The 14,210-nt window shown below is 46.7% G+C and overlaps 1 protein-coding gene across 3 annotated transcripts in view; it reads left to right on the top strand.

Annotated features, from left to right (window-relative positions):
- The window catches only part of WWOX (WW domain containing oxidoreductase), a 937,277-nt gene that overhangs the window by 484,564 nt on the left and 438,503 nt on the right, over nucleotides 1-14,210 (top strand). The window contains exons 9-10 of one of the 3 annotated variants that reach the window (XM_045988931.1): nucleotides 2,542-2,626; nucleotides 3,265-3,331. The exons of the other annotated variants lie outside the window; for them this stretch is intronic. Coding sequence (XP_045844887.1) covers nucleotides 2,542-2,626; nucleotides 3,265-3,287 — 108 coding nt within the window. The 3' untranslated portion in view covers nucleotides 3,288-3,331. Of the gene's footprint in view, nucleotides 1-2,541; nucleotides 2,627-3,264; nucleotides 3,332-14,210 lie in introns of those variants that run through there. 3 annotated transcript variants of the gene reach the window in all.

Genomic DNA, 14,210 nt, shown 5'->3' with positions numbered 1-14,210 from the left:
CCAGACCCTTTTGTATGGCAGGCACAGGGTCAAGTGCTCAGGGCAACCCCATATGAGTCGTGGCTCTTCCCTGGGGATTACTGAGGCTCAGAGAGGGTGAGCCACCTCCCCCCCACCGCACGTGTTCACAGCCGCCAAGCTCACGTGCCACACTACCTCCCATGGTGGGGAGATGGGAGAGCAGGGCAGAGGCAAGTGCAAAGCAGGCTTCTAGCACCTCAGGACTGCCGTTTGAGGAAGTTGCTGGGTGGAGGCACCACGTCTTGAACGCAGTAATGGATTTGGGGGGGACCGTGTGCCCCGCCGGCTGCCTTATCTGGACAGATGGAGGTTGCTCCAAGGTACCTGAGATCCTAGAACCCATTTCGCATCATGGCAGTGGTGAGGTGGGAGGCAGAAAGGCGGCAGGGGAGACCTTCAAAGAAAATACATTGAAGAATGAATATAATATTGACAGAGGCTTCCTTTTCTTCTTCTTCTTCCTTTTTTTTTTTTTAAATTAATCTTGAAAGAAACAGTAAAAACAGCTCCTATCTGCCAGGAGTAGTATTGTTTCCATATAAATCATTTGTGACAGAAGTTCCTTATTTTTAAGTGGAAAATGCACGTTTAATAACAGGAAAATAATGTCCAAGCATTCTCTCATTGATAGCTGCCGAGACCGTGCCAGCACTGGTTGTTGCCCGGAGAACGAGGTGCTCGGCCTTCTCGCTGGGCCGTCGGGTCACTGCTGCTGGCCGAGGGGGGCCGAGCTCTGAGCAGGGGCTCTCCCAGCGCCACCCAAACAGTGGCGTCTGAGAGCCTTTGTGCCTCGTAAACCTGGAGTCAGAGTAGACCCAGCTCAAGACGCCAACACTATCACTAACTGGCTGTGTGACCTGGGGTTCATTCATCTCAGTTTTCTCATCTGTAAAATGGCTCTCATCTTAGCCCCGGCCCTTACAAGCTGAGGGGCAAGTTTAAATAATAAGAGTCATGCAGAACCAGACTGGCCGATACATAAGGTAGCCATTGGCCACATGGGGCTATTTAAATTTAATTAAAATGTAAATAAAATTCAAAATCCAGTCCCTCCTGTCCTACATTTCAAGTGCTTAATAAGCCAGATGTGGCTGGTGGCGACTACATTGGGAAGTGCCCAGCTGGACATTTCCATCACCTCAGAGTTGTGTTCGCACTAGGCTAGAGCGCTTAGCTCCATGTTTGGCCTACGGGACGCTGTACTGGCTCTTAATTTTGTCCTCTTTCATCTGTATGGAGGGAAAATAGGCATCCTACATACTTGAATCTCAGCCCTTGTAATCATCGCTTGAATAAATTGGGATTGGTACCACCCAGGGCCTCCCCCATGTGCAAAAAAGAAAGTGAGCTTAAGTCATGCAGGACTTTGCCCATTAAGATGGAGGGTCTCTGGGGAAGACTGGGGTTTGAGGGCTCCAGTCCTGATCTCAGAGGAATCCCGTATTACAGGTGTTAACTTGATTAGCCCAAGCCTGGCTCCTCGTTAATTACCAGGCATGGAGAGGACCATTTCCAATACTCAGCACAAACGTTTGCTTGTTGACTCTGCCACCTACTAGTTATTTGGTCTTGGAAAGTTCCTAAGACAGTACTTCTTTTCTTAAATTTTGGTTAGCATGAGAATCCCCAGGAGGGCTTGTTAAAACACAATACCTGAGTCCCACCCCCAGAGCCTCCAATTCTCTAGGCCTCAGCAGGGGGGCCCATTTCTAGCAAGCTCTCAGAGAGTGATGGTGCTTCCAGCCCTCACAGGACACTTGGTGCCGCCTTTTTTTTTTCCTCTTGTGCCTCAGTTTCTTCTTTTGCAAAGAGTCCATAGGTATTGTGACTCTTTGAGTCACATAGGACTCTTTGAGTCCATAGGTATTGTGAGGTTTGAGAAAATGCAGCCAGTGACACTGTGGAAACGCAGCAGAGACTCGGGAAGTGGGATCTGCTTTTATTTTTATTCTATTTTTACTAATTATTATGTTTAGACCCACAAATCAGGGTCTGCTAGAATTGCTTGATATTTAAAAATTGGACTGAATGCACTATGCTACTGTTCTCTGATGAGCTATCTTGGATGCAAACTATTAAAAACTTTTCTACTCAAAGCCATTCTGCACCAGTGAGGATGATGTGTCTCAGGGCCTGCAGTCAGTGTCACTCCCTAACCAGGTACTTGTCCCTTCCAGGGTTGTTAGGAGCTCATATCCTCCTGCCATTCCTTCTTCTGCAGTTTGGGAGGAAGGACAACAGCTCAACGCACTCACCCACCGCGAATGGGCTTGGTACCTGTGCGTAATGGAACCTGGAAACACTTGCCTTTGAGATCAGACATCATCCCTGAATGGAAGGTGCTCTGAGGTTGACATTTCTGTTCGGGGACTGGGCATATTAATAAATGAATCTCTAGGCTGTTCTGATAGATAATGGTTGGTAGGGGAAGAAGGCAAAGCCATTGAATGCCTAGGATTCAAGTCTAGAGTCCGTGGTCCTCTGTTCCATTCCTGACATTTTTCCAAACTCTCTTTCCAGTTTCCAAAATGGCAGGTCAGACGAGACGTCGAGTGTGACTTGTTCTTGTTTCCAATACCTTTGACAAACCGCAGTCTTCAAGGACGTGCGTGAGTTTTGATATTATCCTAGTGGTGGTGGTTTGAGTCTCAAGAGCTCATCATGACGCACAAGTCAGATTTTCTGAGTGTCTGAATTAGGCTTCTTTCGTCACAAGGAACAGAGTCCTCATGTCGCTTATTCTAAAAAAAGGTTCATTGTAAGAGATGTTGGCAGGCGAGGCAACGAGGCCACTTCAGGTGCCTTCCCCTGTGGCTCCCTCTGCGTATCCGCCGTGCTCTGTTTCTGGCTGGCTCCTGCTGCCACTGCTGGATCTGCCTGTCCCCTCACTCTGGGTTTTACCCCCCCAACCCCCGCCACTCTCCTTTGTGCTCAAGCCCTGTCTCATGGCATCTCTTCAAGAGCAAAAGGCTCGGGGTGTGTTTCCCAGTTCCCTAGTGCAAGAATCTGAGGCCAGGAGTCCTCCTTGGCATTGGTAAATCACCAACCAAACGTTGGGGTTGACTGCCCGTGGCTCGGGTCCAAGTGGACCACAGCCTACTCAGCTGTACCCAGAGTGGGGAAGGGGTCGTGTCAGGTGGTACAGAGCATGCCCACCTGGGTAGGAAGCCCTTGGGCCATGGCCATTTCCCTTAGGAGGGCAAGCAAATGGGCGGGCATGACTGGCCTATCCGGTGTCCTCAGGGTTTGCAGTTGGAGCCAAGTGACTCGGAATGGCAGCTGCGGCATGTTGAGTCGGACCAGGTCCAGAGTTCCTCCACACGCCTGCCGCTTGCAGTTGTCTCAGATTTATTATGGGATCCTCCGGTGGCGCACACACGCCTGCAGGCTCAGGCTGCAGCGCACAGCTGCACTGTCCCCCGGGGGTGGGGTGGGTGCGCATGGAGCCTCCCAGAGCCCTCCTCCCTCCCTGCTGGAGACTGAGAAGGGCCCTGTCCAAGCAGTTGACTTCAGGGTAGGGGGCATCAGTCATCCGTGTCCAGGTCAGTCTCCACTTCAGCCGGTTTGCACAAGCATTCGAATGGGCCACGTTGCACTGAGCTCTGGAGAGGCCATGCTCCTCACCTAACCGAGCTTCTCTTTAGTCCCATGTGTGTTTTCGGCGGGCAGCCACATCTTCGAAGAAGAGGGAGCCAGGGAGTGGCGGTGGCAGGACTTTCCTTGTACAGTTGGAGCGCGGAAAAGCTCACTAGGGTGTGCTAGACGCCCGGGAGCAACACACAAGCATTAGCGTCGTACGCTAATACCCGTGGAAAGGACTTCACGGACTTCATCTGGGAATGTCCTCACTTTGACTTATGTTCTGGGCTGTCCTTTGCCCCCAGCCTTACGGGGGACTTGTTTCTCATTGACCTGCACGGTGACCTCGTCCACCCCTGAGAGACTTGCATTCCGCCTGCTCGAGACGCCCCTACAGCAGGATGACTCGTCAGAGTTTCCATCCAGATTTTATGACCCTGGGAGGGACGGAGAGACCTATGAGGTCATCTCGTCCCTCCTCAGCCAGGGTAGGATTGTTCCCTAATGGCGCAGTCAAGTGTTCGGTCCAGTCTCGTTTCAAATGACTCCAGCAGTGAGGCCCCGGGACCTCCCCTGGGAATCTCTTCTGCAGCCTAATCACTCTTGCTCTGAGAATTGTTCTGTGTGCATGTAGCTAATATTCAGAGTCTGACACAATAAGGCTGTAAGGAGCGAAGTCTGTTCAGGGTAGCTCTTCACCTAGGAATGATCTCATAACAGTGCCCCCCCCCCTTTTTTAAATAGCTCTTCATCCAGCATGAGGGTTAAGTGCGAGTTGCAGCGAGACCTAGGGGCTAGTTATACCAAAAGGCAGGAAGAGCCCCCAAAATGAGAATTAATGCTGAAGAGCTACGCCGTCCAGCTACAGTCACTGCTGTGTGTACGCTCTCATGCTTCACATGGTGATACGCTGTTTGCTTACATGGCGCTAAATGCGAAACGGAGAAGCTCCTGCTGTTGACAGCTTTCACCCAAGTCCTTGTCTTCCCTCTTTGAAGCCATTCTGATAGTTGTCGCTCATGCTGTTTGCCAAGAAATGAGATCTTGGCCCCATGTCTTGCTTCCTTGGTGGGGGGAGGGGGGTTCATCTGTGATCTCGGTCACTGCTGAGAGCCTGGGTAGGTGGTTAATTATTGGCGAGGAAGGGATTTCAGGGCATTGTTGAAGAATGAAAGGAAGGGGGAGAGCCAGGACGTGGAGGAGGAGGACGGAGAAGAGGAGAAACAGAAATTGGGAATTAGAAATAGAGATAGAAATATAGCAAAAGAAGGGAAGGGAAGATGGGAGGAGTAATTAAAGGGGACGAGACGAAGAGGGAAAGGAAAAGAAAGTGAAAATGGATTTGGGATGTGCAGGCTGCGAGAATACATCCCCTCTCTGAGTGCCAGACACTTCCTTGCCAGTTCACCTTCTGAGCCCTTTCTTTGCCGGGGAACCCAGTTCCTGCAAAGCATGGTTTCCAGAGCAGCTCCTGGGAATTTGTTAGCAATGCAGATTCTCTGGCCCCACCGCAGACATCCAGAATCAGAAAAGTTGGAGAGGGGACCTGGCCATCTAGGTTTTCACAAGCCTTTGAGTGGATCCTGACACATTGGCCCGAGTGTGAGCACCACTGCTGTGGGACATCCTTCCAGGGATCAGGCTGTTTTCAAGCCCGACAGCCCGACAGTGGGAAGGCATTTATATTTATAGGGGACACCCCCGCACCCCTGTTCCAGGCCTTCCCCAGCCCTCCAACAGGCAGTAGCTGACCCATCAGAAACCATTATCTCGGCCAGGAGACAGACTTCTGTTTTTTGAGATTCATCCAGGAAGGCAAAGTCCCTCTTGCCTGGACCACACACAATGCTTGGTGGTAACAAACAGATTCCAGATCTGAGCCGCTACGACCTGGGCCGCGCACATTCTGCAGAACGTCAGGATATGCACCTGAGTTCTTACGTTTCCCCAGCTGACACATCCAGGCCAACAAGAGAGTGAGGATCATTAATGAGCTTATTTGCATCTCCATTTTATCATTTAAAACAAGTTTTCCAACGAGAGTATTGGTGGCATAAAAGGTTCTACACGTAGTAACCGCCCAGATGAGCGCTGTTTCATTTCCATCCGTTCACACTGTTCCCTTGCCTTCACTCAGGAGATGATAGCACACCCAAGCCGCTTGAGGTAGCCATCGGAAATAGGAATCTGGCATGTCCTTGGCGTTCCAATTACATAATTAAAAATCAGAGTCCTCATGCCATGTTCCGTTTTTTAGGTTAAAGCGTTATATTTGTCAAAAGAGGAGAACTGCAAATGTAGAAGTCCTCCTTGGTGTTCAACACGGGCTACAGTGGTGTAAGGATTTGTTCTATTGCTCGCTGATAAATATTTATCATGGTTAAGTGAACAATCATTTGGAGACAGATACCGTTTTATGATGCGGCTTCTCAGGGCGTCCTAATTGTGACTCTGCCTTGCCGTTTTATGTTTTATCGGAATATGCAGGCATATACTTTATGAGGTTGGGTAATGAAGAGAGAGAGACCCCAATAAACATATTTGCTAAGAGTAATGGTTATCTATAGCTCAGCAAGCCTTGGTTACCATAGCCTGCATTACACAATACAAGGCAAGCAGTTCATAGCTCAATTAGCGCTATCTTGCTTCATTTTTAGGCATTACGTTATTCTAAATTAACACTATATTTCATACTCTCCAGGTCTGACTATTAACCGGATTTTGGAACCTTCAGGGTTTATTATTTAGTAATCCCTGAACTCTCAAGCAGGCATTTCTAAATTCATATATTAGAACACATTAAGAATTCGCTGGAAAGGCATGTTAACTAGTCACTTCCTTTCTTTTGCTAATTGTGCTAGCAGGAGTGAAAAAGAAACTGAGTTCAGATCTGGTATGACTCAGGTGAACTTGCTACCTGGACTGCTGCTGACTGTTGCTTAGGGGTTATTTAAATTAGAAAACAAGTTTTGAAATCTCAGTAGCACGCCACAGAGCCTAAATCTAAGCACACAGACCAGGATTTTTTTTTTTTTTTTCCTTGCTTTAAGATTTTTGCAGTAAGAATGCATTTAAATGTAAACTGGCTGGTGAGGGCAGTGACCAGGCATGCAGATGTTTTGAAAATGGTGATTAGTTCATGCCTAGACAATGTCTCTGCTTCTTCTTGTTGCTTTATCTTCATTCGTAGGTGATCATCAGAAATAGGAAACTTATCTAACAGCCTTAATTCACAAAGATGGCTCACGGTGAGTCAGTGTATCCTTGCTGTTCTCCTTACTTTTTTTTAAAGAATGAATCTGACACTCTGACTTTTCCATGCCCCCATTTCACTTCCTTCTATTTCTCCTCCGTTATATCTAATCATTGTGTTTGGAGAGTCAAAGATTCTGCCTTCATCCCATAAGTTTTAACCCTGTCACCTACTTCTTTCTTCAATGAGGGAGGCTGCATTCCCTCTCCTCTCCACTCCAAGTCCTCTTTTCTTCTGGCCCACGGTCCCTCCAGGAGGGGCAGTTCTCCCTCCCTGCCATCCTCCCCACCAAATATCTGGGGGCATTTTGGTAGCCAGGACTTGGGGAAGTACTAGGAGAGGACGTGTGCTACAGGCATCTAGTGGGTCAAGACCAGGGTTGCTGCTGCTCAGCACCCTGCAATGGGCAGGACAGTCCCCCCCGCCTCCCAGTAATTATCCAGCCCTACAATATCAATAATACCCTTCTTGAGAAACCCTCTTCTAGCCATGCCTGACCACTGGAAGGTTACCAGCCTGTGCTTTGCACTGCTCACCTGCCTGTTTGCCTTTGAATTTCCCTTTGCTTATTCTTCCTCATACTGCCAGATACACGCAAGCACTTAAACATGTATAAGGAGACTTTGCTGTGTCCCTAGTGTCCTGTGGCAGTTTCTACCCTCCCTTCTGTCCTAGTTAAAGACTGTCCTTGACCAAACTGTGGTTGGCTCCTCTGTGCATGCTTCTCAACTAGGCCTCAGCCTTGGCCCCATCCTTGCTAGGTCTCCAAAGCCCAGTCTTAGCAAGAATCCTGCTAAGTCCGGTTAGAGAGAACCTTCCACTCTTGGTATCCGATCACCTTGTCCTACATTTAGTCAGAGTGCAGCCTCTCACCCCTTTTGCTATGGTCTTGACCCTTATGGAAATGGTCCTGAATAGTCTCCCTTACCATTTTAACAGATGTCACAATAATTACTTTTTTAAAACGTTGCACCTGCTGTACTGCGAACTCTTTCAGGGTCAGGATCATGCGTTGTCTAGGGCCATGGTGGCCATGTAAGAAATGTTTGTTGAAGGAAGAACTGAAAGCATCAGGTGGAAATAGGACATGTACACCAATGTGTTCATAGTCCCAAATTCAGAAAGATACCCCCGACCCAGTTCTTTGTCTTCTCGCCTCCATCTAGGCAATTTCCAGCCACACCCTAGAAGAATGTATGAATAGACTTCTACCATTAAGTCCCTGAATTATTTAAGCACTGCCAGTGAATCGGTATACACCCTTCAGAACAGACTAGGTATGCGCACACTTCAGGAGTATCCATCAGCCTACCCAGGATGGCCTGATGTTCTCTTAACACCACATCAATACTTGGGTATCTTCAGGTATCACAGGTGGCCGAAGCTTTTGTGTTCAGGCTTCTGCAGGCATCATCCGTTTGTAAAACCAGGCCCCAATCTATATGTCCAACGCCGTTCTAGACCCCCTTTGATAATCCTCACTGAGCAGACACACTCGATACATCCTCGCTAATGGGTTTTGACTTCATAAAATGTATTAATGACTTCTTTTTGAAAGTAAGAGTGCTTTGAATACAAGTCTATATTGCTTTAGAAGTTCATAAAAGCAAAAGCGTAGCATTTCCCTGGGTGTTTGTACAATAGGGAAATAGACGTGCGCCCAGGGCCCGCGCTTCTATTGTGTGTGATTCGAGATTTCAGACTGCCTGATAGGATCAGGCAGTCCTGGCTGTCTGATTTCGTTGGACGCCTTCCTTGCAAAAGGTCAAGAGTCTTGACTTAAAGAGTCAATCTTTAATTTGCAAATAGCTCGATCACATGACAATGTGATACCGTCTTAATTTCATGCTTCTTAAACTAGGGTATGAGTATCTGTGTACTGGGTTTTGAAAAGCATCATCTTATTCCTTGTAACAACCCTGCAGGAGGGAGTTGTCATTCACTCCCGGTTTTTAGACAAGGAAACCTTTGTGCTAAGTAGAGGGTATGGTTGAACTTGGGCCCTGGACTTCATTCCAAAGGCTTTCAGTGTTCGACTTCTCCACCCTGCTCTCAATCGTAATCAGTGGAAGAGAAGCAACAGCTTTGACCTTCTAGGAATTTTTGAACTTGAAAGACTTTCTTGACATGGAGAAACCATGGCTTCCTTGGCTGTAGTACTCACCAGAAGTGTACATTCCCTTTACAGAGGTTTGCTTTCATCAATTCTCTGATTCATAAAGAAGCACGGCCAAGCTATACCCGCTGAAAAGTGCCTCCCATCTGGCTGACATCTGGTTATTAAGAATTCCTGCCTTTGGGTTCTAAGACATCTAACAAACTCTTACAGGTAACACCTGTAGCTTTATGGCCATTCCTCTCCAACGACAAGGACCATATTCCTGAATCCCTCACCGCCATGTTTATTAAACTTTCCATTGAGGACATAATGGGTCGAGGGACTAAGGTCACTAGCGGAGCCCCATAAATATGTTATTTATGATCCCTGTGAAATAAGAAGACCATCTTAATTTCATGCTTCTTAAACTAGGGTATGAGTATCCCCAGTGTTTCCTGGTAGAGCGCCAGTGACGAAGTTTATTGGAAGTCACAGGAAATCAAAGCACATTTTCTTAAAGAATCAACCTCTTTGGTGACTAGACCCATATTGTTTAGAGCAAAACGGACTTGAATATTATCTAATAGAATGCCTCTTTTTTGCATGATTTTTTAATGATAGAATATGAGTCTTTAAACATACTTCTACCCCTGGACGGTCTTCTCTGCTGTGAGAGATCTGCCCATGGAAGGATGTGAAAGCCCAGCCATATGGACATCATATTATTCATTTTTATTTGCTATCCAGAGCTCACCAATAACCTTTGCGATCTCTCTCCTCCAAACTTCTGCAAGATGCTTGTGAGTGTGTATTGCTTTGTTGCAGATAATGTGCATGTTGTCAAGCAATTATTTCCCCCCTCTTGGGTCCTCAACTCAGACGTTGACTGCCCTACCGGTTTTGTGTCTGGGCATTGTTGACCACCTCCTTTTTTTACCACGATTCTAGAGACCCTCCCCCCAACCATATATATGAACCCTTCCCTACACCACAAGGATATACCTCTACATTCCTGTTATTTCCACCTCCGTTTCCTTTATCATTTCCAGGCTCAAATGATGTTGCCCCTGTGGGGTCATCTGACAGTGTCTAGAGACATCTTCGGTTGTCACTCCAGGGTTGGGGTGTGGGGCATGGCCACAGGCGTCTAGTAGGTGAGGGAGGCAGGAGTCCTACTGAATGTCCTGTGATGGTCAGCTCTACTCCCACAACAAAGAATTAGCCAGTTCCAAATGCTAATAGCGTCGAGGCTGAGAAATACTGATTTGGGGGAAGACAGGATCTCATTCTTTTCTTCACTGCTGCAAATTCTTAGACAAGCTGTGAATACCTTCTCTCTCTTTAGTCTAAAACTGTGGTTTAAGGTGCACAAAGTTAAATCATGTGATATCAGAACCAGTCAGTGGAGTGTACTGATTTAAGAAATTTACTCTTCCCAGCTGGCTGGGAGGCAACCCTACATAAAAACATCAGGATTGAAAGACGGTTTAGAAATGGGAAGGTCACAGGTTAGGGCCGGGGTCAAGGGAATCTCCTAGGGGACCTGCAGCGAGCGTGATCCCGTGTTCATGCAGCAGCCTGAGTCTCGAGCGCTTCTGCACGCAGCGTCCGATGAGAGCCGCGTCTTCAGCGCGTCTTTCTTCCCTCTTCGCAAACAATACCCCTCACTCTGTCAAGGGAGCAGCAGCCTGCACCGAGAAATGTTAGCCCACATGTCAGTCTCACTTTCCGTAGCTTTGCTCCTGCATCCATTTGAAATTCAGTGCAAACCCATAAATTCCACTTTGCTTCTGTAGCAGCCTGCATGGTGTGTACACTGAGCATTAGAAAACCAGTAAATCCAGCCCATTTATTCACATTAGCCAGCAAAGGCATCCTGCATGCCCACGTAAGTACTGGAAATTACTGACATGGCCTTCTAGACCATGAAAAGATGGAAGCATATGGCAGAATTCATATGTGAACAGATTGCTTTTTCTCATAAGAACGTTTTATTAGAATATCAACTATTATAGCTTACTGAAGGTACTCTTCCTGCTCTTGATTTAAGCCCAGAGTCACCCAGCACACTTTTTTTTTCCCACTGCATTCTGCTATGTTTCTCACACCTACTCCTTGCTGTTTCTGAATGGCCTACTTAAACCTTGAGGTGGGTCCTGCAGTTTCCCATAAATTAATAACACATCTATGAATATTTTCCAGCCAATTTTAGAAGCCCCAGTCTGTTCCAATACAGGACCGTAAAAACGGGGGGCTAGATAAAGCAAGATTCTTCTTTCAAATGCTCTTCCAATACGGAGCAAAATATTATTAATCTAGACTGCCAGCTACTTTCATTTACCATGTTGCTGCTCATGGGATTACAGGCACAAAGGTTTCATAAATTTCAAATGAAATATGAACATTTGTTGTCAAAATACTGTTAAGGTATGAAAGCCCCGCTTTCATAATTTCACAATACTTCCTTTTATTATTATTATTTTTATAGTATTTATATCCACAGGCATTCCCGTGTTCTAAGTTCTGGGGAGCAACACTCCCCCTCCTCCCTCTCTCCCCCTTTCCTTTTTAATTCTCTCCGGTGCCTCTCCCTTGTTTTCCAAGCAGGAAACAGGAAGTCAGTCAGTGAGCGGTTTTCTCAATGAGCGAGTCCATCTTGCCATAGCTGCTGCGTCTCTGCTCTGATCAGGGGGCACGTCAGTGCCCTTGTTTGTGAGGAGAGCGCCTTGTCTTTCCTGACAGAGGTAGGTCAGGAGGGGTTTAGCTGAATTCATCAGATAGGAGCATTCAGGTCCCACCTGTGAGGCTGTGGCCTGCCAACGAGGGTTCAGGTGGCTGGATTGGCAACAGCAGAGCCACGCTGGAAAGGCAGAGTTTGTGGAGAGCAGCCAAGGTCACGGCTGGAAAGAAAAGAGTGTATCCCGGATTGGAGGGCAATACCCGGGTGCATCCAAGAAACAAGGGCAAGGGTTGTTAGCTCAGAGAATCGAGGGCCAGAATGAAACCATGGCAAAAATGCAATTAAGTTCAAGTAAAATAGTAAAGTAAAACAAAGTGCCAAGTGTTTGAATGACCCGTGAGTATGCACTGGACACGCTGTAGAAGGCAGGTGTGGCCCCCTAACGGTGCTCCACTGAGTTGGACTTGTGGTTCTTAAAGTGGGGTCACTTGCCCCTTGTAGATGCAGAATTCTTGAGCCCTGCCCCGGATCCGGAGCTGCTGAATCAGAATCTCTGGGATGGGGCCTGCCGTCTGTTTTAAGAAGCCCTCCAACCTCCAAGTGATTCTGATGGTGGTCCAGCCTGAGGTGCAGCAGGGCAGGTGGGAAACACAGGAGAGACTCCCAACACTGGGCATGGGAATCAGAAATATGGTGCCACTGCCTGTGGGCTGCACTGCCTCCTTTGGACAAGTCTCTGTGTGTCTGGCAACTCCCCCCACAAAGGGAGATAGTGATGCCTGCCTTTCTGACCTTTCAGGATTTTTCTAGAATGGTAGTGGTTCTGGTGACAGCATCTAGGATCCATGTGACCCATTACTGTGTACCAGGCAGCACGCTAAGCACTCATTTCAGACACTTCGTGTTTTGATCCCAACAATAACTCATGAAGCAGGTATGATTATCACCCTTGCTTAGTGTGGAGAAAGCCGAGAGGTCTAGTGATTTGCTAAGGCAGTGCTACTAGCAGCAGGAATCACTCCACGCAAAGCTCGTGTCGGCCACTGAGTTGCTACGTTATTTCACTGCATCAGGAGACACAGTATACTTGAAGGGCTTTAAAGCTTATTAAGGCTACATGAAATAACAGAGTGGCTTAGTAGAATATATATGTTCATATGTGATATGTAGTATCTATTAATACATATATTTAATTTTATATAAAACACTGATTTACTATATAATGCATCTGTAAAATATTTATTTTATATAAAAATACATTTTTAATTGCATCTCACATTGCCATTTGTCCTTGATGTTTGTCTTATATGGGATTCCTTGGCCAAGGCCAATCCCATTTATGAAACAGATTCACAACCTGAATCACGTCTGGACTCAGGCACCGGTGGCAGGGAAGACCCAGGTTCGATTCTTGTGTGCTTTCACCGAGCTTTACTACTGACCAGCAGAGGGAAGGCGCAATACAAGATCCAGGTTATTAATAGGGGTTTTTAGTGGTTTCCAAGGTGGCCTTTGTGAGGAGAAGGTGGTGTTTACCTAGGTTTTTAAAATTAAAATTCATTTCAGGATGCCTGGGTGGCTCAGTTGGTTAAGTGTCTGCCTTTAGCTAAGGTCATGATCCCAGGGTCCTGGGATGGAGCTCCGTGCGTTGAGCTCCCGCTCCACAGGGAGTCGTCTTCTCCCTCTGCCTGCCACTCCCCTGCTTGTGATCTCTCTCTCTGACAAATGAATAAATAAAATCTTTAAAAAATTAAATTAAGGGGCACCTGGGTGGCTCAGTGGGTTAAACCTCTGCCTTCGGCTCAGGTTGATCCCAGGGTCCTGGGATCAAACCCCACATCGGGCTCTCTGCTCAGCGGGGAGCCTGCTTCCTCCTCTCTCCCTGCCTGCCTCACTGCCTACTTGTGATCTCTCTCTGTCAAATAAATAAATAAATAAAAATTAAAGTAAAATACATTTCCTTCACTTTAAATTTCACATCCTAGCTCTTCTTTAGGCCTTTTAGTTCATCTTTGCAATTTTCACTATTTGCTTGTAAGCCCGAGAAATTTTAGCCGCCATGTTTGAGCTCTAGAATAATGTTTCAGCTCGTTTATGAATTTAGGTAAGGATCTTAAAAATATTAAGCTGCCTTTAGGAATTTACTATTTTGATTTCCTTTTCAAGTGCTCTTAAAGGCAAGCTTCCCAAAAATGTAAGTGATCTGTGTATATCTCATCAATTTGATTGCAAACGTGACAAACCTGAAGTTTTCTGAATGTCTGATGCTTTTATAAATGTAGTCATACTTCACCTTATCATCACAATTCTGTAGCAATTACCACTTGCATATTTAGAACAGAAACTTATAAGGCTGATGTCTACCTCTAGAATAAGTGTGGCAGACTTTTTCGGTAAAGGGCCAGATAGTAAGTATTTCCATCTTTGCAGTTCAGATGGTCTCTGTCACAATTACTCAAGTCTCCCTTTGTCTGAAAGCAGCCACAGATACTATTTAAATGAATGGGTCTGCCTGTGTTCCAATAAAACTTTATTCACAAAAACAGTGGTGGTCCATATTTGGCCCAAAGGCCTTAGTT

Source organism: Meles meles, chromosome 19, assembly GCF_922984935.1.
Source record: "Meles meles chromosome 19, mMelMel3.1 paternal haplotype, whole genome shotgun sequence".
Classification (NCBI taxonomy): Eukaryota; Metazoa; Chordata; class Mammalia; order Carnivora; family Mustelidae; genus Meles; species Meles meles.
This window is presented reverse-complemented; position numbering and strand designations above follow the sequence as displayed.